The sequence below is a fragment of the Falco biarmicus genome, chromosome 11 (genome assembly GCF_023638135.1).
Source record: "Falco biarmicus isolate bFalBia1 chromosome 11, bFalBia1.pri, whole genome shotgun sequence".
Classification (NCBI taxonomy): Eukaryota; Metazoa; Chordata; class Aves; order Falconiformes; family Falconidae; genus Falco; species Falco biarmicus.
The window spans coordinates 26,438,489-26,466,232 of NC_079298.1; the positions used below are offsets into that span (position 1 = coordinate 26,438,489).

Genomic DNA, 27,744 nt, shown 5'->3' on the forward strand with positions numbered 1-27,744 from the left:
GATCGCACAAGCTCCGCGCCGCCGGGGCAGCCGCCACGTCCCTCCTCCGCAGCCCTTCCGCCGCGCGGGGCAGGCACGCCGGCCCCCGGGTTAGGCCACCTCGCGGCGGCACCGCCCGGCCCGTGGTGCGGCGGACGGGGCTCGGCGGTGCCAGCGCAGGGCTCCTGCTGGCCGCGCCCCGCCGGCAGCCGTTGCCGGCAGCGGGCGGAGCGGAGGCGGGCGGGTTTGAAAGGGAGGCGCCCGCTGCCATGTAAGCTTTGGCCGGGAGGCGCGGCGGCCGGCAGGGGCTGCGCTGGGAGCGGCCCGGCCCGGCGGTGCTGCCCTCGCTCCGGGCATGGGAGCGGCGCGGCGCCGGGCGCTCGGCGCGGAGGGGAGCAGCTGCGCGGCGCTGACCGGGCGCGGCCCCCGGGGAGCCGCCGGCCCATGGCCTTCATCATGATGAAGAAGAAGAAGTTCAAGTTCCGCGTGGAGCTGGAGCTGGACGAGCTCTCCTCCGTGCCCTTCGTCAACGGCATCCTCTTCTGCAAGGTGCGGCTGCTGGACGGGGGCAGCTTCAGCGGAGAGTCCTCCCGGTAGGTGCCTCCGGGGTGCGCGGCCCGAGCGGCTGCTGGGGCGCCCGCTGCCCCGTGGGCAGCCCCGGCCGGGCCGCCCCTTGCCGACGGGCTCCGCTCCGCGCCCCTGCAAAGCCGCGTCCCGCCCGCGGCAGGGCGGCCGGCCGCCGCGCAGTCCGCTCCCGCGGCGGGGAGGGGGCGGCTGCCCCGGGGCTTCTGGCGGCTGCGGGCGCGCTGCTGGCCGTGTCCCCGGGCGGGAGCTCCCGCAGCCGGCGGGCGGGCTGTCCCGCCTCCCGACCGCGCTGCCGGCGCCAGCGGCGGGAGGGCAGGTGTGAGAGCGCCTCATCCGCCTGGCTGCTCGCAGCTTGAAGGCACCAGGCTTTAAAGTCCATGTTGAGGGTCTTAGGCACTGAGTAACGGGGGAAACGAATCCGTCAGTGGAGGGAGTTGTGCTGGAGAAACCGGTCGCTTGTGCCGTAACGCCACGAGCTATGAAGCCTGCTGGCCGGGCGGGTGACGGGAGGGGAAGAAATTTTTTGCCACCGAGTCTGAAGTCAGAGCTGTCCCCTGTGAACGTGAGTCGTGCGACGTTAATGTTTTGTTCTGTGGGACGCTGGCTCACCGCGTTTCGTTCTGTGGGTATTTACACGGAGAGTTACCAGTTTCGTGGAAAGATTCTCTCTTAGCTCCTGAACATATTCAGGTCATACACGTTACTGACTTTGTTCGTGCTTCGTTCTGCAGGGCAAGTGTAGCAGGTGTCCTTTTCCTTTTTCTTTCTTCAATTTCTTTTTTTGCGTCTCACCAATAGAGCTGTCGTGCTGTGACGGTGCCTTCCCCACCCGCTGGTAGCGGTGGGTAAGCAGAGGGCCAGTGGGTCCCTTTTACCCCGGTACCAGGCAGAGGCAGAACCCTGTCAATAGGAAGGGTGTGTTGTGGCTTCAGGTCTGGCGAGGAGGAGACTGCCCTCCCGTTATGCTTGTTCATGTTGTATGCGTTATTATATTACGTTAATGTTATTACAGAAAGGATTTACTGAAAAATGTCTCGTAGAATTCTGAGAGCAGACAGAAATTGGTAACAAATCTATAAATATTAAGTTATTTTCTTACTAAATATACTGCTGTTACAGAGCTTGCTAAATTATCTGCTTTTGATTCTGTAAATATAATTCATCAAGAAGAATAAAGACCATAAAAATGGAACTGTGGCCTAAACCTCCTTATTTAACCATTCTGTTACACTAGCATGTATAATCGAAGGTATTTTTTTTTCTGTATGGTTGGAGGGTCTTCAACTCATCAGTGTTCTGTTCTCATTTCATGCCTCTCTTTTTTCTTCAATATTTTTCTTGTGAGCGACTCCTTCATGAGTAATAGATGGTGATGATGATTATCATGATTTTAGGCACTAATGTGCCATTACTGTCCTAATGCAGCCCTTCCTGCCTTGAAGTCATTTTCACAGGATGGCATACATCTTCTGGACAGTACCTATATTTTGAAGGAGTTGATTTCTGCTGAGCAGATGTTTTTGATACATTGTTGTAATCTTAGCCTTTTTTGCCTTGCCTGTTTACAATGCTAAAATTGAAAGCTTGAAAGTGTACCTGCATATCTTGATGAATGTGAACAGTGCATTACAGTAAAATATGCATGATAGGAGGTAGGAAGTGTCAGTGGAAGTGTGACTGTGTAAAAACTGTGTTGAAGTATTGTGCTGGAGTCAAAAAAGCTTTGAAAGTCTTCCATTTTCTTGTTCTGGGTGTACGGCTTAAAAATAAGAATAGCAGTGAAACATATGCTGGTATATCAGAGCCCCTGTGGGTATAACTGGTCTATTCCTGCTGGACTGAGAAGCGTTGAGGTATGCTGGTAGGAAGGTAAAGAATTCTTCTGCAGTGATCCTTCAGTGCCAGTTGAAGGGAGTGTCTTTGCTCTTGGCTTAAGAACTAACAGATGAATTTTCACAGTGTGATTCAGCAGTGGTCTGAATAAATAAGGAAGAAATTAAGTTAACATCAGAGTGGCAGCATTTCATAACTTGTCAGTTGAAAACTTTTCTTAATGGCCATCATCTTCTAGTTGCATGCATTTATTAGATTCACTGTGAGCTGGAAGTCATATCCTTAGGGTAGTGATCTTTGTAGCTTTATAAAAGAAGTCTCGAGAACTCCAGCACGTTTCAGAAAGTAATACACAAACTCACTTCAAATATTGTGTAATACAGGGGAAAACTGACTGGGTCTTCTTAATAGCTTTTAGTTTTGTTACTGACTGAGATCTAGTGAACCATAATTATTTTGGGAGAAGTTATTGAGAATAAAGTTCTCAAGTTGGTGCTGATACAAGCCAATACCCTGCTGCCTCTTGCCTTAACAGCTCCCTCGGAAAAAAAGAAAAAGTAAAAAAAAAAAAACCAAAAACCCAAACAAAAATATAGTCATACCGACAAGTTATAAACCAGCCTAACATTATTAGCATTTTCTTTCCGAAGTTTACTCATTGAGAAAAATGTCATAAAAACACAGGCTGGCAGCATTGGGATAAAGGCCTATATGTAGTTAGCTGTAATGAAAACAGATTCAAGCAGTAGTCGTCTTTTCAGCCCTGTGTGAATCACGCCGTAGGAACGCTTAAAGCCCTGATCCTGCAAGCAGTGTGATACCTACATCATCCCTCTGAATGTTGAAGTGGGACAAAAAGAAGACAGATGGAAGTACAAACTACTGAAAAATATTTTTTTCATTTCTCAGATCTTTATTGAGAAAGATATGTAAGAAATAAGTTATGAAGATATGGTCCACGTTACTGGGGACTGGTCAGTCCAATGACTTTTCTGGCTGCCACGGATGTGTGCCTGAGAGTATAGAAAATCTGTGATCAGATAAAACCAGCTCATATCATGCAGTACATAGCGTAATAATAGCGGTATTTTGTGTGTAAATAGCAACCATATTAATTGTTTACATATCACTCTGATTTTTTTTGTGTTTGCATGTAGTTTCTTAGGACTTCAATTTGGAAACTTCTGTTCGAAACTTCCCTATGTACATTTGTGAATATTTATTGTAGGAAAAGAAAATTCTGTATTATAATGCTAAATGTTTAATTACCTAGAATTCAACTTCTTAAAAGTAATCTGGTACTGTCAAATAATATTTTGATCAAAGGACATTGAACAGCCAAGTAGTAGCAGTGTTTAAACTGGGGGGGAAGTGTTTGAGTGTGTGTGCAAGATCGGGACCCTGGAATTCTCGGGAGAGTTAATAGGTTATGAGCTTTGACTCTGCAACATGGAAAACCTTGAAGGGAGTTGTGGGAGGAGGGAAGCTTTATTTGGTTGTTTTAGTAAACTGACAGCCATGCCGTGTAATTCCTGTCCTCGCCTTTCTGAAATTTCTTTCTAATTTGACTTCTGGATCTTTACAACACTATTTTTAGATTTTGTAACAGAGGGTGGCTTTTCAGCAAATAGCCTGTGGATGTATGTAAAGCTATACTAAGAAACGTCATTTTCACTTAGAAAACTTTCTAGCTTAAGAAGCCTGGCTTCCTATGTGGAAAGGTGTCTTTCTGCATTTCTATCTTTCCTTGGGCCAATATAATAGGTATCTCTTTTTGAAATTAGATACATTAATACAGGATACTTGTGCAGGTTCCAGGATACTATGTATCTATACGCTGCCTGGCCATGAAATACTGTGCACATAATGTCTAGTGCATCATGAAAGGACAGAAGATTATTCCAGGGCTGAATTACACCTATGAATATTTTGAACTGAAAAATACTATTTTGAAGTATTGACTTGACTATATACTAACCATATTTATTTGAGGCCAGTCTGATGCAGACATAAATATACTGAAAGTATAGGCTGACTGTAACTGCCTTCATTTTAGTAGGTTGAAGAAATAATTGATGGGCCCCTAGAGCAGATAACTGCTCATAGGCTGAGTTGTTGCTCAACCAGCAGCAAAAGAACAGAAGGGATTTGAGGAAATCAAAGTAGTTTTGGAAAGTAAAGGATCTTGAGGGTGTACTTTCAAAGCTGCACTCTACAGATTCCGGCTACAGCACCTGTAAGCCCAGTAGTTATATTATTAGGTTGATTTCTGCCCGCACCCCACTCAAGGAAAGGACTTCTTGGTTGATGTGTTCTTATGACTGCGGTCTTCAGTTTGGTCTTATTCCCTTGCCTTTGAGATCTGATTTCTGGCACTGTAGACTGCCGATGTTTCTCTCTTTGTTCTTTTACAAAACAACATTCAAAAGCAAGCAGCTGATTATGATTGGTATCTGTGTGACAGAGAGATTAGGAGTGGCTGAGAACTCTTAACTTTTTCATCAAAACATTTTATTCTCCAACAAATTCAGGGAAAGTGTTTGGGTTTTTTTTTTCATGTACAGCACACTCTTGAGTCCTGAGAGGCAGTCTCAGAGATCTTGCATTACTTGTGTGAATATATTCTTATTTCTAATAGATACAGGCTAGAGTAGATAATTGTCTTCTGTAAAAACTGATTTCTTTTCTTTCAGGTAATAAGTACTTCTTACTTCCAGTGATGCTTGCCTACCTCCTTCCCAACTGCCTAAAACTACATCCAGCTTTTGTGACTCCAGCAAGTACATTTTCTGCCTCACTGGACTCTTCAAATTGCTTTTTAACCATTGTTTTCCCTGTCACTGCTATGGCATTTCAAAGGGAAGATTTCTTCTGATAACATAGCTTAACCAGCTTTCTGTTTTTAGACAAAAGTACTTGTTAGAAAAACATACCTGTCACATGGAATTACTTTCCCTGTCTCACACCCTGAACACGATCTTCCTGTATGGTGTATGTCCTGTGCTCAGAGTTGGTAGTGGCTAATGCTACTTCTAATAGCTTCTTCAGCTGTAACCAGATTTGCAGTTGGATAAACTGAAATAAAGTATGCTCAAGTGCTGTGAGGCAAATCTGCAATGGGATAAAAATCCTGCCTTGCAATTTTGTGGCTGCTCTTTTCAGATTTCCAAATGTCCACTCAATGATTTCTCAGTTGAGAAGAGGCTGTTGGTTGAGCCGCTTCCAGAACCTGTCCTCCTCTGTAGAGAGGAAGAGATAAGAAGGGGAAGTTCTTTCCACAAATTACAATTTATTTTTTTTTTTAATGTAGTTAAAAGAGGTAGCTCTTTGGCCTTTTAATAATAGTTACAATAAAATGTAACAGATTACAGATTTGGAGAATATGCTTGAGAAAGGTCATGTGACGTACAAGGATTGGTATGGATATTCTGGGCAAGGCAGAAGGGGCAGAAACTAAGGCTAGAATATTAATGGAAAAGTTAATGCTAAAGGTGGAAGAGTAACTGTGGAAATAAAGAGAGATGAAGAAATCAGATCTCTCAAATAGATTGGAAGAAAATCAAAGAATTAATCAAAGGAATAAAGAAAAAATTAGATAGGAAGAGGGCCATCTCTGGACTACAACAGGGGATAAAACATTTGTAGAGACTGCATTTTGCACGGGACGTAAATGATTATTGCAGATATGAAAAGGGCTCATTCTTGTGACACTTTTTTTACTGTAAGTATTGGTAAGATACAGCAACCGCTAGCTTTTCAGGAAAAAGTTTCTGGAAAGAGATGCATGGCAGGCGGCAGGCAGCTGTCGAAGGGGAGGGACTGAGGGAAAAAGCTTTTACACTTAATGCACCTGGCTTGTGCAGGAGAAATAGGCACTTTGGTTTAAAAGAGCTGGTGGTGTTGTTGAATTTGTTTCCCCACCCCAGCACAGTGCATGGAGCACAGCATTTTGCTGTCATAAACTTGCTATTTGCAAGCACCGTAGCACCTGATTGCTGTCAAATTTTAAGGGCTATTTCTGTTCATGGAATAACGGGGGGGGCGGGGGGAGTGGCAGAGATCATGTAGTCCAGCTTCTTGCTTCATGCAAGACTAACTTCAGTTAGATCAGGAAGCTCAGAGCTTTATCCTGTCAACTTTAGAAAATCCGTGAGAACGGGGATTCCAGTCTTCGTAGACAACCTGCCCCTCTGCTTCACCAGTTTTATTGTGAACATTTGTTTCCCCTGATTTTCTTGGAATTTCTCTTGTTACTGCCTCTGTTCCTTTCTCTGCTCCCCACTAAGAAACATCTGGCGCCATCTTCTCTCTAAGCCAATAAAGATGGCTGAAGATAGCGATTAGATCTTCCTTCACCTCTTCTTCAGACTGTAAAAATCCCATGCTCCCAGCTTCTGCATCAGGTGCTTCATCCCCCTCATCCCTGACTCCGGACCCTCATCTCACACCCCCTGGACTTGCTTCAGTTTATCAGTGCCACTTCTACTGAGAGGGCCCCAAAACTGGACACGGTGCTGCAGATAACAGCCTCACAAATGTTCACCAGAGGGGAACAATCACTTCCTTTGAACTGCTGGCTACAGTCCGCTAACGCAGTTTGCCCTTCACAGTGCTAATTCTCTTTCAGGTCTGCATTTGTCTGTAACCAGCAGTTTTTCATAAGTAAAAGTACTCCAAAGCAGCTCTATTTCCATGTGATGATCAGTTTATACGTATTTTATAAGAAATACTAGACATGAAACGTTGCTACTTACAGATTTAACCTGTTTATGATGAGTAAAAACATGTGGAATAAAAAATGATTGCTCTGTTAATTTTGCATGCACTAACAGCAAATTAACTGGGGAGCTGTGCACTGTAAACAAGTGGAGCTCTTCCCGCAGAACCAGCTGTTTGCTGGTTTGCTTAGAGCTGAAATTTGTGAAACATTGAAGCTCTGTTTGTAAATGACTGGTTTTGTTGTTGGGGTTTTTTTTTTGCAAGGCACAGGAAAAAATGTTTTTGCTGGAGGGGATGTATCTTCTTATATGCCTCAGGCATGGAGAAAACACAGAATATTAAAGGAAAAGTAAACTATTTATTCCTGAATATAAGAATTAAACTGAAGCTTTGCGTAAGTTTATTACTGCAGTGTATACTTTAGAGCTCAGAGCATCATCTCAATCTGCCAGAGATGCATCTTTCTATATGAAGACTAAATTTAGCATTCTGGTAATCAAATAACAATTTAAAGTATAATTTCGCATTTGAAAAGTTATACTGAACATGTTTTGCTCCTGTGTAGCTCATCGTTGATGGTAGTAAGGCTGGAATTGGTATGTGCTTGGACCACATGGATCCACATGGATGTTATGTGCATTAGATGCACAGAATACACTGTAATAAAATTGCTACTGGGGTTGGTGCTAGGTGTTGTTTTATTTGCTTTTAAATACCTGTGCTTATTTCAGATTTGTCTGTTTGTGTTGGGTTTTACTTTCATTAACAACTTAACAGTAAGGATTTTAGTTTAATTTGAAAGTGAAGGATCTCTTTGTTGGGTGATCTTGTTTATATTTTTGTGTGTTCAGTAGAGACACTAAAACAAAAGACATGAGTAAACCGTATTGGTTGACACTTCAGCTGCGCAGACCTAAACCAATCAAGAAGACTACATTTCTGTGTAGCAAGAATAATTTTCTTCTGAGATTCTTAAGGCTTTACAAATAGCAAGCTACTTGGCAGATCCCAGGGGACTGCATAGTAGTACACAGTGTTTTGCTTGCAAGTGACTGGTAAGACAGCCACTCAGTTGCTCCAGGAGCCGTGGCATGGGTACCTGTATCTTTGCCCCAGCTGTGAGACTGCATGCATTTTAAATGGAAGTAGATTCTGGGTAAAGAGGGGTGCAAGAGGGTATTCTTCTCTTGCATGCCAAACCATTATGTGTTTCTTAGTATATATGAGAATTTTATATCCAGCAATACCTTCCTAATGCTGAAGACGGCCCAGGGAAGGCCAAATCTTACCGTAAATTACCTGAACCACTGAGGGCACTGCAAGTGTGTTTGATAAAACTGTCAGATTAAAACTTCCTGGCTCTGTAAGGTGGGATCATGACATTGGCATTCTGCAGAAGATGGATGTTTGGTGGGTTTTTTGTTATATAGATATTTATATATATAACTATTAATATGTATTTTTTTATATATATACTATGGAATATTGTTCCCATTTTAAAAGACTATTGCCTACCTTAAAAATCACTCTGTGTTACTCCGGTCTATTAAACACTGTATTTATATTAGGAGGACAGAGCTAACTGTATTAAGTTTATTGAGGCAAGGGTTGATCAAGGGAAGCAGTTTGGTTAGGTGGTAGAAGTTCATATGCACACCCACAGATGAGTGCAGGAAGCAAAGTTGGGGAGGGTGGACGAGCTAAAATAATACCCTTCCCCGGCTGTTCCTAGCCCTGTCACAGGAGCCATCAGCCCATCAAAGGCCCATCTACACAAGCCCAGGGACAGAGAGGCAGGTGAGGAACTGAAATGATGGACACCCTGCCCAGGCCCCTCCCAGAGCTGTCCCAGGAGAGCCTCAGCCCTGTGGTCCAGGCAGGAAACCCATCACTTTGAGCTGACACTAAAGCGCCTTTAGGACTGAGTGGAGTGGCCGCATAGCACTGATACATTGTGAGATTCCGGGGAAGAGGCTTACTGGGGGACGAAGTAAAGGTGGAGAAAGGGATGAACTTAGGTGTTTTCGCAGAAGAACAAGTGTGGGGAAAATAGAGAGGTAAGGGGATAAAGGGGCCAGTTAGGTGTAAATACTTTGCTGGACAGTATATTTGTCTGGCTGTGCCCTGTTTCTGTTCAGTGCAGGCCATTGTATCTTTACATTAAACTAAATTTAGCTCTCTCCTGGGCAAAGGGCTCCCTGTTCGGTGTGTATGAGTGGGGAGCCCTGAGTGCCAGCAGCTGGAGTCAAGGCTGTGCATCAGAGGGCCTGGGTGTCTGCGGTGCCAGCAAGAGGAGAGACCTGGGTGAGCAGACTTAAGTGCCAGCCATGGGAGTGGGGCTGTGGGTCACAGGGACCTGTGTGTCCATTGTGCCAGCAACTGGCCAGGGATCGTGGGCCAGAGCACCTTGGTGCCAGCAACAGGGGAGAACAGATGGGCGAGATTAAGTGCCAGCTGCTGGGGTGGGACCAGGAGCCAGAGACCTGTGCTGCCAGCACCTGGACCGAGCTCAGGGGTGCCAGTGTGTAAATGCTATCAGGGATCAAGGCGCACTAGCTGTCAAGGAGGTGGTGCCATATGTATGTGTAAGGGTCTTGTCAGCATACCTCTGTCCTCCTCAGGCAGAGAGGGGAGAGGATGAAGCTGGTACTGGCTGTGAGCGCTCTGCGCGGCTGGCTGTGTATGTGTCTTGCTTACTGGGAATATATCGTCAGCCTCACTACTGGTTGGATCTGGGGAGTGGAGCTGCAGCAGCCTCACTTCTCTCAGGCTGTCTCATTGTCTCATCAACATGATCTATTTTCCCCTAAAAAAAGTGGGCAAAACACAGGTAATGCTGGAAATGTTGCACTCGCTCAGATAAACTCTTCTAAAGACATTCTATTCACTGTGCTTTGGATTCTTAAGAACCTGGCCTCAACAATTCTTAAAAGTCCAAAGCAATTCTCCATTCAAACTACCAGCTTGAAAAAATAATTATAACGATAATATTCCCATTTACCTCATGGAGTGAAAAAGCTATTTTTTCAAGATATTTATAGGGAGTAAATAACTCATGTTCTGTCCAAGAGCTTTACGATTAAGCAAACACCCTTTTCCTTAAAGAAGTGTATTGACCCAATCGATTCCAAAAGTATTTCTAGAAGTAGTTTCATGTGAAAGCAGTCTGATATAAAGACTGAATGGTATCTTAAAACTGAGAACAAGTGCTCCCAATTTTTTGTTTCTTTGGTGACCAATGATTCTAAAATAACTGTACTAGAAAAGCAATCCATTTAATTTAATCATCCCCAGATGGCTAAATGTTATAATTGGCTGTCTAGAATAATTCAGATGAGTAAACAATTTTCTAATTAATGGAACACAGTATTTTGGTAAATGCCCACAAGGAGTTTTGGCTTCTTTATTTCTAAGCCTCTCCTGCTAAAGCTTTTCCATTTGGCAAGAAGAGATTTTTCCCATGACACTTAAGGTCCTTAAAAGTGATTTATTTTTGCATTTGTAGCTATTTGCTGAAATCAGCCATTATTCATATCCTTTATCCATGTGGGAACGAACAATCTGCTGGTCATAAACACCTGAAAAAAAGAAAGCACATAACTTGTTAACAAATTAGGAGGAGGAGTTGACTGGCTTAGGATTTGTTGTTTCTTTTGTGTTGGGTTTTCTTGTTGATTTTCTCTTTTGTGGCTCAGAAAAGAAAACCCAAGACTTTTATTCATTCTAAATGGCAGTTGTGTACACTGCATAAAATAGAGACAGAAAAAGACTTGCCTATAGCTGAATTCTCTTCAGCATTTGAAATTTAGTCAATGTGAAATTGTGCCTCTAAAGAAAAAACGATTTGTTAAACTGACGGTAACATAAACTATACTTTGGAATCAATTTATCGTAAAATATCTGTCTATTCAATTTATTCTCTGTTAGGTATTACTGACAGCATTAACTTACACCAAAGGACTACAACCTAGTGTGTATTTGAACGCATCTTAGTAACGAGGATATATTTTGATTCATAAAACAACTGGGTTTGCTTTGCATGTGGTAAAGTGGCTGTGAGACTCATAGGAAACTGACTCATAACGGAAAGCTTTCCCCAGCGTGCCCCGCAGCACAGGCACGGCTGCCAAAAAGTTATCTGGGTTCATTTCCATAGGAACCAATCGATGTAACTGTTTGTTTTCTAAAGGCCTTGGGCTCGAACTAAGAATCTTACAAACTTAGAAATTACTGTTTAAAGTTAAATGTTCTGGTTTGACTTTTTTTTTTCAGCATGAAGGGAATAACTTGCTGGTGCTTTTCTTTACACAAAAAATTACCTTTATTAAAATACGTAATTTTTTTTTTTTTTTTTTGTATAATGGAATTAGAAGAACTGTTCAGTAGAACGGGGGCAGTTGGTTGGGGGCTTTTTTACACATTGTGTACAAATGTTTCAAATATTTTTTAAAATTATGTGCCAGTGAAAGGAACTAATGATACTATTTTTGATGTCCTTATGAAGAGGAAGGGGTATTCCCGGGTTTACTTGGTCTTATTTTTACAAGATTTAGAGCATCAGTGTCTAAAACTGAGGCTTTTTTACTGTAAATGTTACTTTCATGTTTGTAAGACAACTTAAAAACCTGTCTATCCTATTTAATGTTTATTAAACTATTTGCCTGAATCAATCTTGACCTGTGATATAAGTGGACGGAGTCTTCCAAAACCACAGTGGTTTTGTGCCATCTTCCTTACTTGGACAACCATATACATACAGTAGTATTGCTATACTGAAATACATTCAAAATCCTTAAACGTTTTAAGGACACTTAACGTTTCTCAATCAGATGTTACTTATGTTTATCTTGTATTTACAAGCAAAAAATACATTTAATGTTCCCTAAATTATCTCTTACTCTGTTAGTGATGCCTGGGATACTGTGTAACTGTACAGTGCAACGCTGCTTTGACTGTAGTTTGCTGTAGAGGCAGAAAACTGTTCTGAGAAGCAGAACTGTAATACTGCATTGTACAAAGATTTTGGCACATTATTAAGACCTTATGAGTTTACAGAAACTTTTTTTTTGTAGGAGAAAGCTTTTTTTTTTTTTTTTTTTTACTTAATAACTGGAAATGTTACAGATGTAAAAACAGTACAAGAACTTAGCAAAATGAATAAGGAGAAGTGATTCTGTTATTGGTAGCCCCAATGGTATCCTGGGTATAAGGGAAGGGTGGTAAGGGTGATGACAACTGCATGATGAACAGATGCTACGAGAAAGGATTTTCTGACCTTTATGAATGACAAGTGAACACTTTCAGTCTTGTAGCATTGTTTTATAGCCTGATAATGAATAGCAGAAAATCTGCACTGCTTCTAGTTTCCAAAAGGGCACTTGAGGCTGGAATTGTTTTGCAGATATTATTGGATGTAATGTGCAAATACAGGCTCCCTGTGGATTCATGGCCATAGTTGATCCGCCTTGATCTGAAACTAGAGGTAGAATGCAGGAGGGAGGTTAAGTCAAAGCACTGTTAAGATTTCTTGCTTTCTGAAACTTAATAAAGGTTTGTATAATTGCATGCATTCTAGTATTGATTAGATATTCCAGGTAAAATTTAACTTCAGTAATTCTTTAAAGTCCAGTAAAACAGCTCGCTACAACGATCGGTTTGTTTAGGCAACACCATTTTTAATTATCCTCTTAATGTAGAGGGTTTTTTTAATTATAATTGTGTGTTAAAACTGAGATTCTTACTCTGTGCTGAAACTAGATACAAAATCTGGTTCTGAGGGGTTTTGTGTCAATTCGTGCGGGGTTTTTGGGGAAGAATACTACCAGTGTGCCAAAATGTGATGGTTTTAGTGAAAGAAAATCTTGACCAACCATATCACTAGGTTAATCTGCATTCAAGTTCACCTTCCTGCTCAGCCTTTCTAGTCTAACAAGCCCCTGAATGTTAGGGTAGCCGCCAGCAGGATGAAGGCTATGAACCAGCCTCTTGTCTTCCAGCACCCATGGAGGCCTGTCACTTCTGCTGCTCGCAAGAAGATGTCAGTACTATCTCATAAGTTTCTGGCACTCTCAATCTATCCTGACAGAGCTGTCGGCAGACAGATCACAGTACTACAGTGAATTTAATGACGTAAGATAATGAAGCAAAAATTTGTAGTTAGCTCATGAAAAAAGTTTTTCTCCTTTTCTCCTGGTTATGGTAAAACTGCTTTTGGTGGTGTTTTAAGAGAGAAGAGGGCCTTTGTTTTGTTTTGTTTTAGGATAAGCTCAAAACCTTACTTAGGAAAAAAAAAAAAAAGAAAAATTCTGGAGATTCATTTCTAAGTTACTTTGAGTAAGGCTGGACCACTGCTGTCTGCAGAAAAAGAGTAGGGTGTTCTCAGCAGTTGTGTTATCTTTAAGCACCGTGTATGAAACCTGCAAATATGCAAACCCCAGATACCCATGCACTTGTATAGCCCTGTTCTGCTTGACAGTGGACATCTAGTTGGCTATTTTTTTTACCTGGGAGTTGAGCAGCTATCATGTAAGAGCTGCAATAGTTACTCCTTGGCCTTCTAAGTGTAGCAAATACTAGCAGTTATCAAATATCCCTTTAAGGTTGTATTTTACTTGATGACTTCTTGCCTGAACCAGTTTCCAGTAGAGGATGTAACTATTTGTAATTTGCCTTTTTTGAATTCTGGTTCTGTTTTGGATTTAAATAACTCATGCACTGGCAGTTTGGTGTTCCGCCCTCCCCCTCAAAGCACAGTAAAGTTTACAGTGTAAAATATAACAGATAGAAGGTAGGTCATGGTGTACAGTGCCTGTTCCTTATAGGTCACATCTGGAATATGACTAAGTGTTCTATCATCAGAATCCGTTAAGTCTGTTGTGGTCATTCAGCTAACTCATTTTTAGCAGGCTAGTTTATTGCTACGCTAGGAAGAAGTCACAGTGCCAGTGAGCGCTGTAGCTGGCAGTCTCACCAGCACAGCAAACTGGGGCTCCTGCGTGAGCCTGGCGATTCATCATTTCTCCCTAGGGGTGATAAACTCTGACTCCAGCTTATGTGGAACCACAGAATTCTCACTCTGTCAAAGATGTCAAACTGGATCTTCAATAACAATAATATAAAACATAGGTAGGAATATATGCATTAGGAAAAATGGAAGAGAAAGAAAAGGACAAATATTGCTTTAATATGTGAAGAGTGTACTTGAATTAGTAGAGCAGTAGAAGAAATTATCTCAGTTTCCCCACAGTTCCAAGTTCTGAGTTTAGAAACGTGGGACTAGAAAAGAGCTTCTGATCACTGAGGCAGGTCCCTCAGAATCACAGTCCTTATACCACATTAGTGACAAACTGGTCAACATTGCCTTCAAATACAGTAAGATTTTTTTTGCTCCTATTTCTCTTATTTTTGAAGGCTGTTCTAGAAAATCGCTCTGTGGTTTGAGACCTTGTAATTTTCAGTTTTAAATGGGTGTTTGATTATGCCCTATTTTGGTCCTAACCACTTTTCACTTGACTTGAAGTTATTTAGTCTCTAAAGTGCTTGAATCACGAGTGTATTTTATTATATGTGATTTTTTTCTTGTAAGATACAGGAGTTTTCTAGTTGTTCCCTCCGTACCTGTTCATTTTAGTCTGTTCTCACTCAACCAGAGTTACGGAAAAAAGAATAATGTGCTCCATTTAAGCCTTATACAATGACATTAATATAACTGAAAGCATCCTGTGTTTTGCCTTGTTCTCAGCTGCACCATGCTGTCCGGTTGTAATCCTCCTTCGATGAACAAATCTGTTCAGATATTAGTTGTCTTATGTTGCTCTCAAATGGCAAGCTCCCAGTTTGTCGGTGAAACTCTTGCTTGCCCAAAGTGCGTTACTTTGTATCCGGTTATTGTAGATAAACTTCATTTGTACTTTTTCATGCCTCATATTTATCTGGTTCTGCTTGTATGATGCTCCCTTTCCATGTATTGAAAAACTACTTGTCAAAGACAGTATCTTGAGCACATTCCAAAGTCCAGCAGCCTGGAAGACAGCGCCTGGTAGCTAATGTTCAGGAAGGCTTCGCTCTCCTGAGGCAAACTGGAAAAACTATGGCCTCATTCATTTGCGAAAACACATGACTGTTAAATTTTTCTGTAGGTCTAATACTGTGTTCAAGGCTTGAAGCACTTACTAGTCCTGCTGCACAAAGAGAAGAATGAAGGATGATTATTGCATGGAACAGATTTCCATGAAGTGACCGCTCTACAGCCAGTGGAGCCAGTGTTTGTTCTTGAGCCATCTTATTGCATTTTATGGTCCTGATTGTACACACAACTAATACTAAGCATATACTCTCTTTTTACAGGGAGGTAGTACAGGCAAACTGTGTCCGCTGGAAGAAAAAGTTCTTATTTATGTGTAAAATCAGTGCCAGTGCCGCAACAGGGATTCTGGATACTTGCATTTGCAGGGTGTCTGTACGGAAGGTAAGTAGCTCTTTTTCCTTCCTCTCCTCTTTCCCTGCTCGCTTTAATTTTTAAATGTCTGATAAAATTCATAAAGCAAATTTTAGCTGCAATCACGTCAGGTATTCTTCTAGTTAAAATTTCATAGCGATCTTATTAATTATCTTAGTTTGACTAATTCATGGGTTGTCACATTCTTATTGAAAAGAACATTTATTCCAGCAGGACAACAAAGGAATTGCTCATCAGTCTTTGTAAAGTTAGCCCCTGATAGATACCTCTAGCAAGCAGCAGTAAACTTGGAAGCCTTGAACGGTGCTAAGTACCAGATTTTTTGTATGCAGCATGTGCTACCTTTGGGGCCAGGCTTCACAAGAGCCTGGGCATCCGGCACTCACGTTCCCACCTCTCCACAAGATGACAGTCTCCTGCTGGCCTGCACCAAGGCACCAAGGACATTATTAATACTAAGATCTAAATGACAACAGTACAGCCTAGCAAATGTGTGTTGAGCTGTTTTAAAACAAAGATTATTATTTACTTTTCTAAAAAACCGAAACAGTCAATAAAACCCCATCGGTATCTTTAATGGCTTAACAGCGTGTCTTTTGTTTTTCTTTTTTTCTAGGAGTTAAAAGGAGGAAAGGCATATGCAAAGGTAAATTGAGATGTATCTAACTTTGCCTATGAATTAGCTTTTCTTTCCTATCATTTTATGCCCTTTTAAAGTAACTCCAGGGTAATACTCTGACAGCCATGATTTCATTATGTGCGTTATAGTGACACAGTGGTGGTGGAATTCTCAGTCACTGTGTTTAATAAGTATATAATGATATTATATCCCAAGAATGTTTTTTTCTTTCAGTTTAGTACATTGAAAGAGTTGGTTAAACCCTTCTGCATGTCTTTACTTCTAATAATAAAGAAAACTCCCCTTGTTCTTTTTCTCTCTTGAGATTTTAATTTTTAACTGAAAATAGAACTATGCAGAATTTGACACTCAACGTTTGGTTTCTGCTTTTTGCCTTGGACTACTCCCTTTAATGGGCATGCTCTTATTCATATTTGAGAGAAACTGCTGTTGAGTGGCACTCAATACTGCGCATGTAGTAAGTACCTTCATTTAGTAATATGCTTATTACTGACTTTGTTGTTTTCTCATAACAGCTGGGATTCGCAGATCTAAATCTAGCAGAGTTTGCTGGATCGGGAAATACCACTCGTCGCTGTTTACTGGAAGGTTATGATACCAAAAATACAAGACAAGATAACTCCATTCTCAAAGTAATTTGTTTCCTTTGTAATAATATAAACCAGAGAACAAGTAGTATTGTTAAGAACGTAATGAAATCTAAAATACATTTGCTGAACCTCTTTCTAGAAGGAAAGCTATTCAAATATATCAGTGTTGTTTAGAGGTAATCATTAAAATCCATGCAGTCAAAAACAGAATTTGTCCTACTCCTTGAAACGGAGCCAGATAGCTGTAAAAGAAAAGCTTTCAAAAGGTATTCCTATTCCAACAGGAATTGAAAAGTGGAATAGGGAAGCACAACAGAAAAGTTAATACATTCATATAAGTGTAGTGATTATATCTTTAAGACTGGGCAACTTCCTGTGCAGCTTTCTAAGAGTGAATCTCTTAACTGGCTTATCTATATATGAGCCACCTTCAACACCTCCATGACTTCTGGAACTTTCCCTGTTCTGTTTGGTAGTAATCAATGTAGCAACTGGTGAGCATTGTTGCAAGAAACCTGCCCTGCCGTTTTCTCCCATGAGTCCGGGGAGTTTAAAAAACTGAATATAAGCAGTATAAACCTGAAAATAATTACATATAGAATGTTACAAGTAAATTAAAAAAAAATTATTTTCCTACCAAGACACTAGGATTAATTTCTTATACTATTGAGTATACCTTTTAAGCATGCACTTCCTGATTTCTTTAAGACAGTCATAGACGTCCAGAAAACCTTTCATTGATGGCTTCGATCCACCTAACAAACCTTCTCAATGCATTGTCGTGCCTAGCGTGTTATTTACCTTGTGTGGTTTTACTTTATCTCTGATGTTAGTACAACCAGTTCCTGTATGCTAACAGTTTGCTAAACACTTTCAGCAAAGAACATCTTCTGCATCTGCCATGTTAAAAAATGCTGTTTGCTCATTAATCTCTTAGATTTCCTGTTTCTCCATTTTTCCCTTGAAGCCATCTTAACTGTTAATGATTCTGAGATTCCTCTTGATCTACGTATCCTTTTCAGAATCTTGTACATGCAGCTGTGTTATTTAAATGCTATTTCATGTTGTTTGCGTGTGTGCTAAGAAAAAATAGGTCAGTTTTTTGCATGTGTCTTTATTTGCATATGGGATGATGCCATTTTATTTTACTTAAATGTAAGATTTGTGGCAAGTATAATTTAGTGACTTGGCCAGATATATCACAGACCGATTCCATTTTTTTTTCTTACAGTGGCTTTTGTTTTCTTAATGTGTAGGTTTTGATCAACATGCAGCTAATGTCTGGAGACCCATGCTTTAAAATGTAAGTTTATAAAAAAACTGTGTGAGATAGTGTTTTGGTCACACGTTCCATGTTCAGAATTACACTTCTAATTTGTGTTTATAAATCTCTCCAATCTGGCAATAATATTTAAAAAAAAAAAAAAAAAAGAAAGAAAAAGCACAAATGGGATGGTAGCTGAGTAATGGCTAACATGGTAAAAATACCAGTAGAAGTATCATAGTTCTCATTGCTGCTAAATACTTAGTTTATTTTTGAGTAAAGAATACTAGCTTGTACATCTGTAATTAAAAAAAAAAAAGAAAAAAAGAAAAAGAAGAAATACTTCAGAGAAACGGTTCCTGCAGCAAGCTTATATAAACATGGTTGGCATGGGGTGACCAGACCAATGGTGTTTGGAAAATGTGCTGTTACACCTTTTATTCACAAGTCTCAATTATTTTAAAAAAAAATACTTTAAAAAAAAAAAAACAAACAACAACAAACCAGAAGTTTGACATAACTTAGCAAAAGAGAAAGCACTTACAGATATTTAGTTAGCAAAGATATTATGCAACTTAGTAAAAGATGCAAGAGGTAACATCTGAGAGGGGACGTAGCTAGGAAAATACACATTCAGGATCCTGTGGCCTCATTGTCCTTAGCCTGTAGTTAAGGAAATGTAATTGTTTTGCTAGAGCACGTTAGCTTCCATAACTAAGCACAGGATGGAGTAATCATGCATACTAGGGAAAGCCCGTCACGAGTAGGATGAAATTGTTTCCTTCTTTCTAGACTAATAAGCTATTTTGTTATGAGACACCCAAGCTCCATGGATAAGTAAGCTGAAACAGTGCAATTGGCAAGTTTCCTATTTCCAGAGAACACCATTATCTTGCTAACCATGACTTAATTATCCTGATCAGTAGGAAGTAAGGAACTCTCATGTCATTTGCATTATGAGAGATACTTTGTAACCCTGAAAGCCATTCATTTTAAGGATAGACTTAGAGATATGTATAGAATCTGCTTCCATGAATGCAGCGTGGAAAATTTCTCGGTACTTGCCAAGATTTTTAATGCCACTGCTTTTCAGTAATTCAGAATATTGGTAGACTGGGTTGCCCAAAGTGTTTGTGCATTTCAGTTTTTGTCCGGCTTTTCTAATTCTACATAACAGTTGATGGCAATTTTGTCTAGATCGGGTTCCAACCAGCTTAGTTGTATTCTGCTTGTTACAAGATGTTTGGGAGATGGGCTGATGAAATAATGCCTTCAAAGAAAATTTGATCCCTTAAGTTCTAGTTTAACTCAAATTTCCAGTTCACTTCATTCACCACGCTGTTGTACTGAAACTAGTAGGAGATGGAATCAAAATGAGAGGATGTATTTTCTTCCCACAACACGTGATTAAGCTGTGGGACTCCTTGCTACTAGCCATTGTGAATACTAAAAGCTCAAGAAAGAATTAAGACTAATTCCTGAATGAAAAATTATTGAGGGCTACTAAGTATAAAACATCATATGTGGCTCAAGAAATACCTATCTTAAAGATGAGGAAATGCTGGGGGAACATTCGGGAGATACGTTACCGTGTGTGTCATATTCTCTCAGCATCTGTTGTTTGCTGCTGACAGAAACAGGATGCAAAGCTAGACAGACCTTTGGTCTGAGACAGCATGCTTGTTCTCATGTTAGCCCTTTCAAAAACAATCTTAAGGCAGAGTTCCAAGTATTACATATAACTTGAAAAGAAAAACATGAGCTTAAGGAAAACAATCTGGAAAAAATTGCTAGCTTCACCCTTGTTATGTCCATCTCAGCTTTTGTTCTCAACTTTCTTTTATACTTTCAGACCTTATGCTGGATTAATCAAATCTTCTATTGTAAAGACCTAGTGCTTACTGACAAACTGCTACACTAAACTGCTTTTCCTTCAGTACGGATTAGGGGTTTTTATTGAAAAAAAACTCTCGTTAACCGAATTCAAACTCATCTTCTATCAGATTAATGTGTGCAATCAATGCCCCTCTGAATAATCCCATGAAGAGGGATAGTAAATACAGTCTTTTTTACTTAAGGAAGACTTCAGTTTGTGCTACAGAATAAGCCTGTATGAGTTTAAAGTGAAATGAGGCTGCAGCTCCAAGAGAAGCAGCACTGATCTCCTAACTCAGTCTCAGGTGCAAGTATGAAGCAACTCACGATTTGTAGTTTTAGCTGGTTTGAGGTAGGCTGGTGTAATCAGGATAATGAAGAACTGCTTTCTTTAGCAACTAGAGGCGTTGTGTGTTACTGCTGCATCTGTATCCTTACCGTTGTTTCTGAGGAGAACTAAGAATGTTGCCCACACCAGCCTAGCTCAGATGGTTCACCACAGGAACCTTTCAATGTCCCCTCACACCACTAAAGGCTCTTACTCTTCTCTTCCTTTAACATTCTATAATAAGAAGGGAACACTAAAATCTCATCTTGTGCTTACTGAATAAATAGTAAGAGGGTATTACCTGAATCTGATTGGACAAAGCTGTTCTGTATCCTTAGTTATTTAGCCAACTCTTCATTTACTTTTGAGTCTGACCTATTAACAAATATATCACTGGTACTGATAAAACAATTTCTCAAAGGCAACTAACTAATCATTAGTATTGTATACTAATAAAAGAGTGTATTTCTGTTCTTTACTGGCTGGTACTGAAGGAGTTTAAATTTGGACCTAAATAGTTTTCTGGCTCCCTAGGAAAAAATCTTGAACTGAAATTATTCAGACTTGGCATTATCTTCCAAACTGATGATATAACAACTTCCTGGAACGTAAACTTTCAACACAAACAGAATAAAAAATTTATCTAATCCAGATGTCTTTCACAGAAGGAAAAATAAACCTTAAAACAACTTCACAATCTGGAATCAGCTACATATTTTATGCAGAAGCCTAGAAGGCTTGATGTTTGGTCTGGGGTGACATCCCTGAAAGCAGCCAGTTCCTACTTTCTAATGTATGTTGGGCAGTTAAGTCACACATGCCTTGTATTTCTCTGTACTTTCAAGGGTAACATGAGGGGATATGCTACTGTACATAAAGACAGTGACTAATTCATTGAATATGTCAAATCAAAAAATGTTAACAAATACCCATTTGTATGCAGACCAACAGTCTGTTCCCAAAGTCAGGATTATAAAAACCTGCAGGTAACATCTTGAAATGTATTTTAGTGTTATTTGCTTGCCAGAGAAGATTACTTTCACTTCGTCATTTTCTATTTAGTTTCTTTTGCACTAGCAATAAAAACTTAGAGATTTATTAATTTTAATAAAATATACCTTTGGGTCTTGATATAAAATGAAACAAGCATTTAAGCTTTATTAAAAGCTTTTTTAATACTGAACCAAATTTAATTTGTGTTGTACATGATTATTTTTTTACTTTGCAGGAGGCAGAATTTAGAGGGGAATACACAGAGATGGTAACATAGGCTTCTTTGTTAGGAGTGGGAGGGCTTTCAGCCCAGAATCTCCTCATGTACTGTTACAGAGATGAAACAAAGCCAGGAGTATGTCACAGTGCACAAGCCAAGTAGGCCAACTGTCCTTGCGTAGGGTTGGTGTTTTTTAACTTACCATCTTGTCATGTATTCCATGAAGTACTGAATTATATATATTCTCACCATGTAAATTATCGTGTGATCCACACACTGAAAAAAATAATTAAGAACTTCAAAACAAACACATATTACTCCACCAAAAAATAATCAAAAAAGGAAAAGCTTTTCCAAGGGTCCCCAGAAGCCTAAAGGGCTGAGGGCTGAGCAGATGGATTCTTTAAAATGTCCTTAAGATCAGCGAGAAAACTTTTCTTCTTCTTTTTAACAGGGGGCTAGGCAGTGTGTTTTCAGCAAAAAATTTACAAGCCTATTAACCTGAAGCACAGTATGAAATATGCCAACTTACTTGAAAAGAAAAAAACCTGTGCTGATCGGCTGGGGATTACAGCAGCAGAAGTGCAGCAAATCTCAACCACCTTTTTCTTACAGGCCTCCTTCCACAGCAATGTCTATAGCAATTGCTGGAGAATCAGAATCTTTGCATGAAGATAGGAAAGGTGGAGAAAACTTCACAGTAGTACACCTGGGCATAGCAGGTATAAAATACTCTTAATCTCTCTGCTCTTTTGTAACAGGCTTCATAGCTTCAACCAGATGTATGAAATACTTCAAATTTTACAGGGATGCTGACAGTTGGCCCACAAGGGACCTTCTTTGATTATTTGTTGAGACACGCTCTCCTAGATAACTTCAGTGGAATCTCTTTTCTACTTTTGTAAGAGTTGATGTAATTAACAGAAAGAACAGGAATTGGATTGATAACCTGCCTTCTTTTAAATATTTGAAAACTTCCGTTTCTGTGTGACACATTTCTTGATTTGCTTTGGATTTGTATTCAAACTGAGCATTTAATTTGGCCCTTCGTTTTCTACTTATGAATTGTAGGGATACACTTAACTGAGTAAATTTTGAGTGGTAAAAGTTCCAAGTATTGTTTACAATTGAAGTAGTTACTCTGAAATTTAGACTATTAGCAAAAAATACTACTAAAACACTTTATTACAGGTTGAACTTTGGGGGTTTGGGATTTTTTTGGGGGGTGGAGGCTGGTTTTCTTACAAGCTTCAGGTTCTTAGGTAGCTGGTTAGTTTCCATCCTAAACACAGCTTTAGTTGTCTTAACCACAGTTACTTTTTCAGCCAGAAAACATCTAGCACACCATGCTAGTATGGTATGATGGAAAGCATGCAAATCTCTTTTAATGTAGACAGTACAGACAAATCTAGAACTACATTTCATGCAAATCTTTCTAACCTAATGATACTCTCTGCTTTACTCAGAAACTTTTTTTGTTAAGGTACGTATATTCATTAACATACACAGTATTTTTGCAGCACTTGAATCTTCAAAGGGTTTGTAGAAAACCAGTGTCAAGTCCCTAATCCCTCTGGGAAATCTGACATTTAAGCCTAATCAAGATTACGGCAAAGTAATAACAAAGCAGGCTTTAGCAACAGTATCTGACTTGCACATGTTGCAGATGTCTCATCAAAGAGTGCCTCAGTGCCAGACGAACTTGGTGCATGTGGACATTCCAGAACATCAAGCTATGCAAGTCAGCAGTCAAGACTGTCAGGTAGCTTTAACAATTTTGTTATGAATTGTTGGGGTTTATTTACTTTCACAGTTTTAGACTGTAGAAAATAAGTATACTTTATATGTTCAAAAAAATTGTTTTAATTTGAAAGCTTTTTCCTAGGAGTTGCAATTGTGGGGAGAACAACATTTCTTTTCCTCTTAAAAGCACAATGAATTATCTGTTCAGATGTGAGATGGGTTTTTCCCTTAGCTCCCTCCAATTAACATATCTTAATGAGATTTTTACCTCTTCCATGTAAAAACAAATAACTTACAAATGGAGACTTAGCTCTAAAAGCTGAAGGGGAAGTAATGACACCAAGTCATTACATTTGTTAGGAAGCAAGAGTTATTTAGAACAAAAAGGAAACAGCTTGTGCTAGAATATAAACCCCGAAGTGAATTGCTTGCTCGGTGTAAACACAAACGTTCATAATGCTTTTGAAGTCTCTATAGGAAGACAAAACACAAATTCTGCTTGCAGGATGGTAAAGTAGAAGTAATGACCTTGGCTGCCAAGAACATACCTAACCTAGCTCTCCTGCACGTTCCCAACAGGATATAGCACATGTCACTCTAGATCATCCAGTCTGTCTGACCTCTGCCACAGGAGAAACGCCTCAGTGGGTAGCACCTCAACAGGAATTGGAAGTATTCTAGAGCCATGTGAAGAGACTGAGCCAAAAGTAGCTGAAGCTAGTATTGATACATCAGTTAATGATGCACCGTCAGAAAAACTCTGCAGGTACACCCAACCTGAAAGCCTTATCTAGCAGAAGGAAAACATAACTTACTATGTTACTTCTAAGAGCTCTAAATGTATTTATTTTTGCAGACATCCTGTAAAGCAAGACTCTGTGGAGTCACAGCTGAAGAGGGTCGATGCTACCAGAGTTGATGCTGATGATATAGTTGAAAAAATACTCCAGAGTCAAGATTTCAGTTTCGACTCAAGTGCAGAAGGTACGGAGATAAATAAGGAAGCTTAGGGAAAACTGATAGACATTACAGGTCTTAAGAAAATCCACTCTCTTCATAGTCCCTGTTGCTTGTAATCACAAGGACTGTGCATATGATCACTGCATTTTCTGCTTCATCCTGTCTCCCAGAAGTTGAAAAGACCCTTGCATGACTCGGGTAACTCCCAGAGAATTACTTTAAGCCTGGAAAAAGCAGGGACAAACCTACAGTGAAGGTGGTTCCTCCAACCTATGCCACGTGAAGTTTGGTTCTTCATTACTTAAAACATTTGCATCTGAAAGTATCGGTTACAAAACTGGTAGATTTAAAATTACTTAGTTTTAGCTAGGGCAACATTAAAGGAAGCTCACATGTTAATTCTCTTGCTTTTTAGAAGAAGGTTTAAGATTATTTGTGGGCCCTGGTGGAAGCACTTCTTTTGGAAGCCATCATCTACCCAACAGGTATGTAGCCTGAACAACTAATCTATAGGTAATACTAAACAAAAATACACCTTACACAGCAATTAATCTGTATATACATTCTTGGTCTTTTTATCTTTCTATTCTGTATCAGCATAAAAGAAATAGATTATTGGGTTTTAAAACAGAACATGCAGGTTAGTTCCAAAGTAGAACTGATGTGTCAGCCATAAGAATTATAACTTTCCAAGGTTCTGAAGAGTCTGGGTTCCAAAGTAATGTAATATAACACAAAATGCTTTAATGCATTAAAATCTAGGTTACTCAGTAGCATGGTAATTACACATTTTCTAGCCTTCACGTTTAGCTGTTCTGGTACGAGCTGTTCAGTCGGGGGGGGGGGCGGTGTTGCATTTTTTTGGGGGTGGGGTTTGGTTGGTTGGTGTTCTTTTTTGTGAAACAGTGAACTTTCTGATCTGTGGTACCTGCTGTTTAGCTTCCATTTAAATCCAAATCAAACTAACTTCTTTCAAACATTCTTTCAGAGCAGGATCTGGAGCATATGAGCAGGTGGTGATAAAACGCTAGACTAGAATGACAAACAGGAGGAGAACCTAGAGCTCTGGCACTGAAAATTGTGGTTTTGTTTGCTCTGTTGCAAGAGTTGAGAAAGCCAAGATGAACTCAATGTGATCTTTTTTTGAAAAGTAATGGAATGCCTCTTGCTGGTAGAGCTTTATCTTCTGTGGTATGAAGGCAATATTTAGCTATGTATACCTTGTGCAAGCACTTGGACTGTTTTTGAAAGGTCTACCTGATGTTAGTGGAATTACTTGCTTTTTAAGTTGTATGAAACGTTTTTGGAAGCATGAAGTGAGTCCCATTTCAGTATTTTATACAGGAGATCATTTGCAGTGATGTACTTTGTAACTTAATTTTCTAAAGACGCTTCTGAAAGTTGATCTTAAATGAACCTGAAGAAATTACTCAATTTGAACCTATTTGCCATTTTAGCCTTAGAGAAGCTAATTAGTTTGGTCAAGCCAAAATTTAGGATCAAGCCAAAATTTAGGCCCCCACAAAACAGCCCAGCTATGTTTTAACAAAACCAAAAACCTTCTTGTAAGAGAACTGAGCATAATCTCCTTGTAAGGTAGAACAGTAGAGGTGAATTTCAATGCATTTAAAAAAACCCCAAAAACCTAAATAGTCTAAACCAGCCATTAATCAGTTGTGTTAATGGTATATGAAGTCTAGAGACTTAAATGCACAAAAACAGATGTCACATTTGATGCAAGTGACAAAAGAAGCGTGACTCCACATCAAAACACTAAGGCACAGCACTGTACTATCAAGAAAGCTGGCTTGATTTTTTAAAATCTGGGTTTCAGAAGCTGCTTCCATGGAAGCTCACTTCAGTAACGCATGAACCTTGAGGTTCAATAGGATGGTACTGTTTACAAATCTAGTCAGTAGTTTACTACCACTTATTAATTTTTATTATAGCTTAACCCTTCACAGTCAGTCACTGCTTTGCTTGCGTTTTGAATGTGCCTTGCAGGACGGAGGACGTATAGGGAGGTTAAACTATTTACTAAGCAACTTAAGCTTTAAAACTAGGTAAACATCTATACTATTATCAATATAACTTATTAAGAGAAGCACTTTATTGTAGACTTACTCTGCACTCAAAACGTCTTACTGTGCAACAGATCTGTTGAACACTTCTTCCTTCACTATCTGTCCACTGTTATTTTAAGGTAAATGTACTCTATTTAAATTTGCACAAATAGTGATTTGCCTGAAAGGCAAGAAAGAAGAAAGATACCTCTTAAAATTTTCATTGAGAATTAAAAATGGATTCTTTCTTAAAGGGATGTGTTAGGTGACACCATTCTAATTCAGGCTTGGCTCTGCTGCATTTAATTGTAAACTGCACGTGATCTTAATTTTATGATTATTTGTATCATTTATCAGTAAGGCTTGGATTAAATAAAAATAAAAATAGTGTGGCCAATTTTGAAAGCTCTGAATGCTTTAAAATCTGCTCAGAGTGATGTTTGATGCTCTTTTATGTAAGTATAAATAGGCCATATTAAATAGGTTAAATTAAGAAAAGCAGTCTTTGTTTTCCATAAATCTGTACTAGAATTATTAAACTAATTTTTATTTGTGTTTTTTAAGGAAATTTCAGATTTTAAAGCTTGAGTACTGTTACTGAATATGATGGATATGAGCTATTTCTCAGTTATGGTACTTCAATCTTGTATTTCCTACTGTTAATTATAATCTTTTTGAAATGTTTTAATGGGTAAAAGGATTAGCACAAAGATACATCTGAGCTGCTGTTAATAGAAGTGTGGTATTACGCATTTCCATCTTCCCCAGGAATTTTAAACAGTAACTATGTAACTGCTAGTGTGCGATTATCTCTCAGAACATGATAGTTTCCTTTCCTGTTATGTAACTAATCTGTACCAAAAAAATCCTACTGCAAGCCAAAAGATATATGACATTTAAATAAGTTTGTTGCTTTCAGTACTCTTTTAACACTGCTACACTTGTTGTCAAATCTACTAAAACCAGTAGTAGTTAGATGGTAGTTTACTTAAGCTTACTAGGAAAAATAGGCATCGTTTGAGGAAAACAGGCATCTAAAAAACATTGTACAAGTGCTCATGTAATTCTTAAGGGAATTTCCAAAGCCCAGATTTGTATTCTGTGTTAAAAGCCCCAGTTAACTGCCATAGATCATCTAGGTACTTTGCTTACCAGAAACCAATTCTTTTCTTGCCTGAGCAGATCTTTTAAGTAGGAGAGAAGTTTACACAGAAAACGAGCTCTTAATAAAACTGTATACTAGTAACTTATTATTCTGACTTTGAGTTACAACTCTCTATGAAATGATTCTCTAATTGTGCATATTTTAAATGGAATATAACTTTCATATTTAGATGTAGAATTTTGTTTTTGTAAACTGTGTTATAAGAATACTGGAGACTCTCATAAAGTAAACTGTTCAGGATGTGTTGGTGGTTTTCGGTTTGTTTTTTTTTACTGTATTTAAATGCAAATCTCCCAGACACATAATAAACTAACGTCTTCAGCTTAGAA

The 27,744-nt window shown here is 39.5% G+C and overlaps 1 protein-coding gene across 3 annotated transcripts; it reads left to right on the forward strand.

The window, feature by feature from the left end:
* EEIG2 (EEIG family member 2) lies at positions 1 to 27,744 on the forward strand. 3 transcript variants are annotated; one of them, XM_056356504.1, is made up of 11 exons: positions 1 to 572; positions 15,463 to 15,583; positions 16,191 to 16,220; positions 16,730 to 16,846; positions 18,061 to 18,107; positions 22,100 to 22,206; positions 23,151 to 23,246; positions 23,807 to 23,993; positions 24,084 to 24,211; positions 24,603 to 24,672; positions 25,181 to 27,744. In XM_056356504.1, the coding sequence occupies exons 1-11, from the start codon at positions 424 to 426 to the stop codon at positions 25,194 to 25,196; spliced, it is 1,068 nt and encodes a 355-aa protein (XP_056212479.1). In that variant the 5' UTR covers positions 1 to 423; the 3' UTR covers positions 25,197 to 27,744. The 3 variants fall into 3 exon arrangements, with proteins under 3 accessions (XP_056212479.1, XP_056212478.1, XP_056212480.1); XM_056356503.1 differs by having other exon boundaries at positions 10 to 572; positions 25,176 to 27,744; XM_056356505.1 differs by lacking the exon at positions 1 to 572 and adding an exon at positions 842 to 1,126 and having other exon boundaries at positions 25,176 to 27,744.

What these genes read in the sequence shown, in the direction of transcription:
- EEIG2 (XM_056356503.1), top strand. Translation starts at nt 424, where the DNA reads ATGGCCTTCATCATGATGAAGAAGAAGAAGTTCAAGTTCCGCGTGGAG. An exon ending in AGTACACCTGGGCATAGCAG is followed by an intron (nt 22,207 to 23,150) that starts GTATAAAATACT and finishes CACATGTTGCAG; the next exon opens with ATGTCTCATCAAAGAGTGCC. An exon ending in CCGTCAGAAAAACTCTGCAG is followed by an intron (nt 23,994 to 24,083) that starts GTACACCCAACC and finishes TTATTTTTGCAG; the next exon opens with ACATCCTGTAAAGCAAGACT.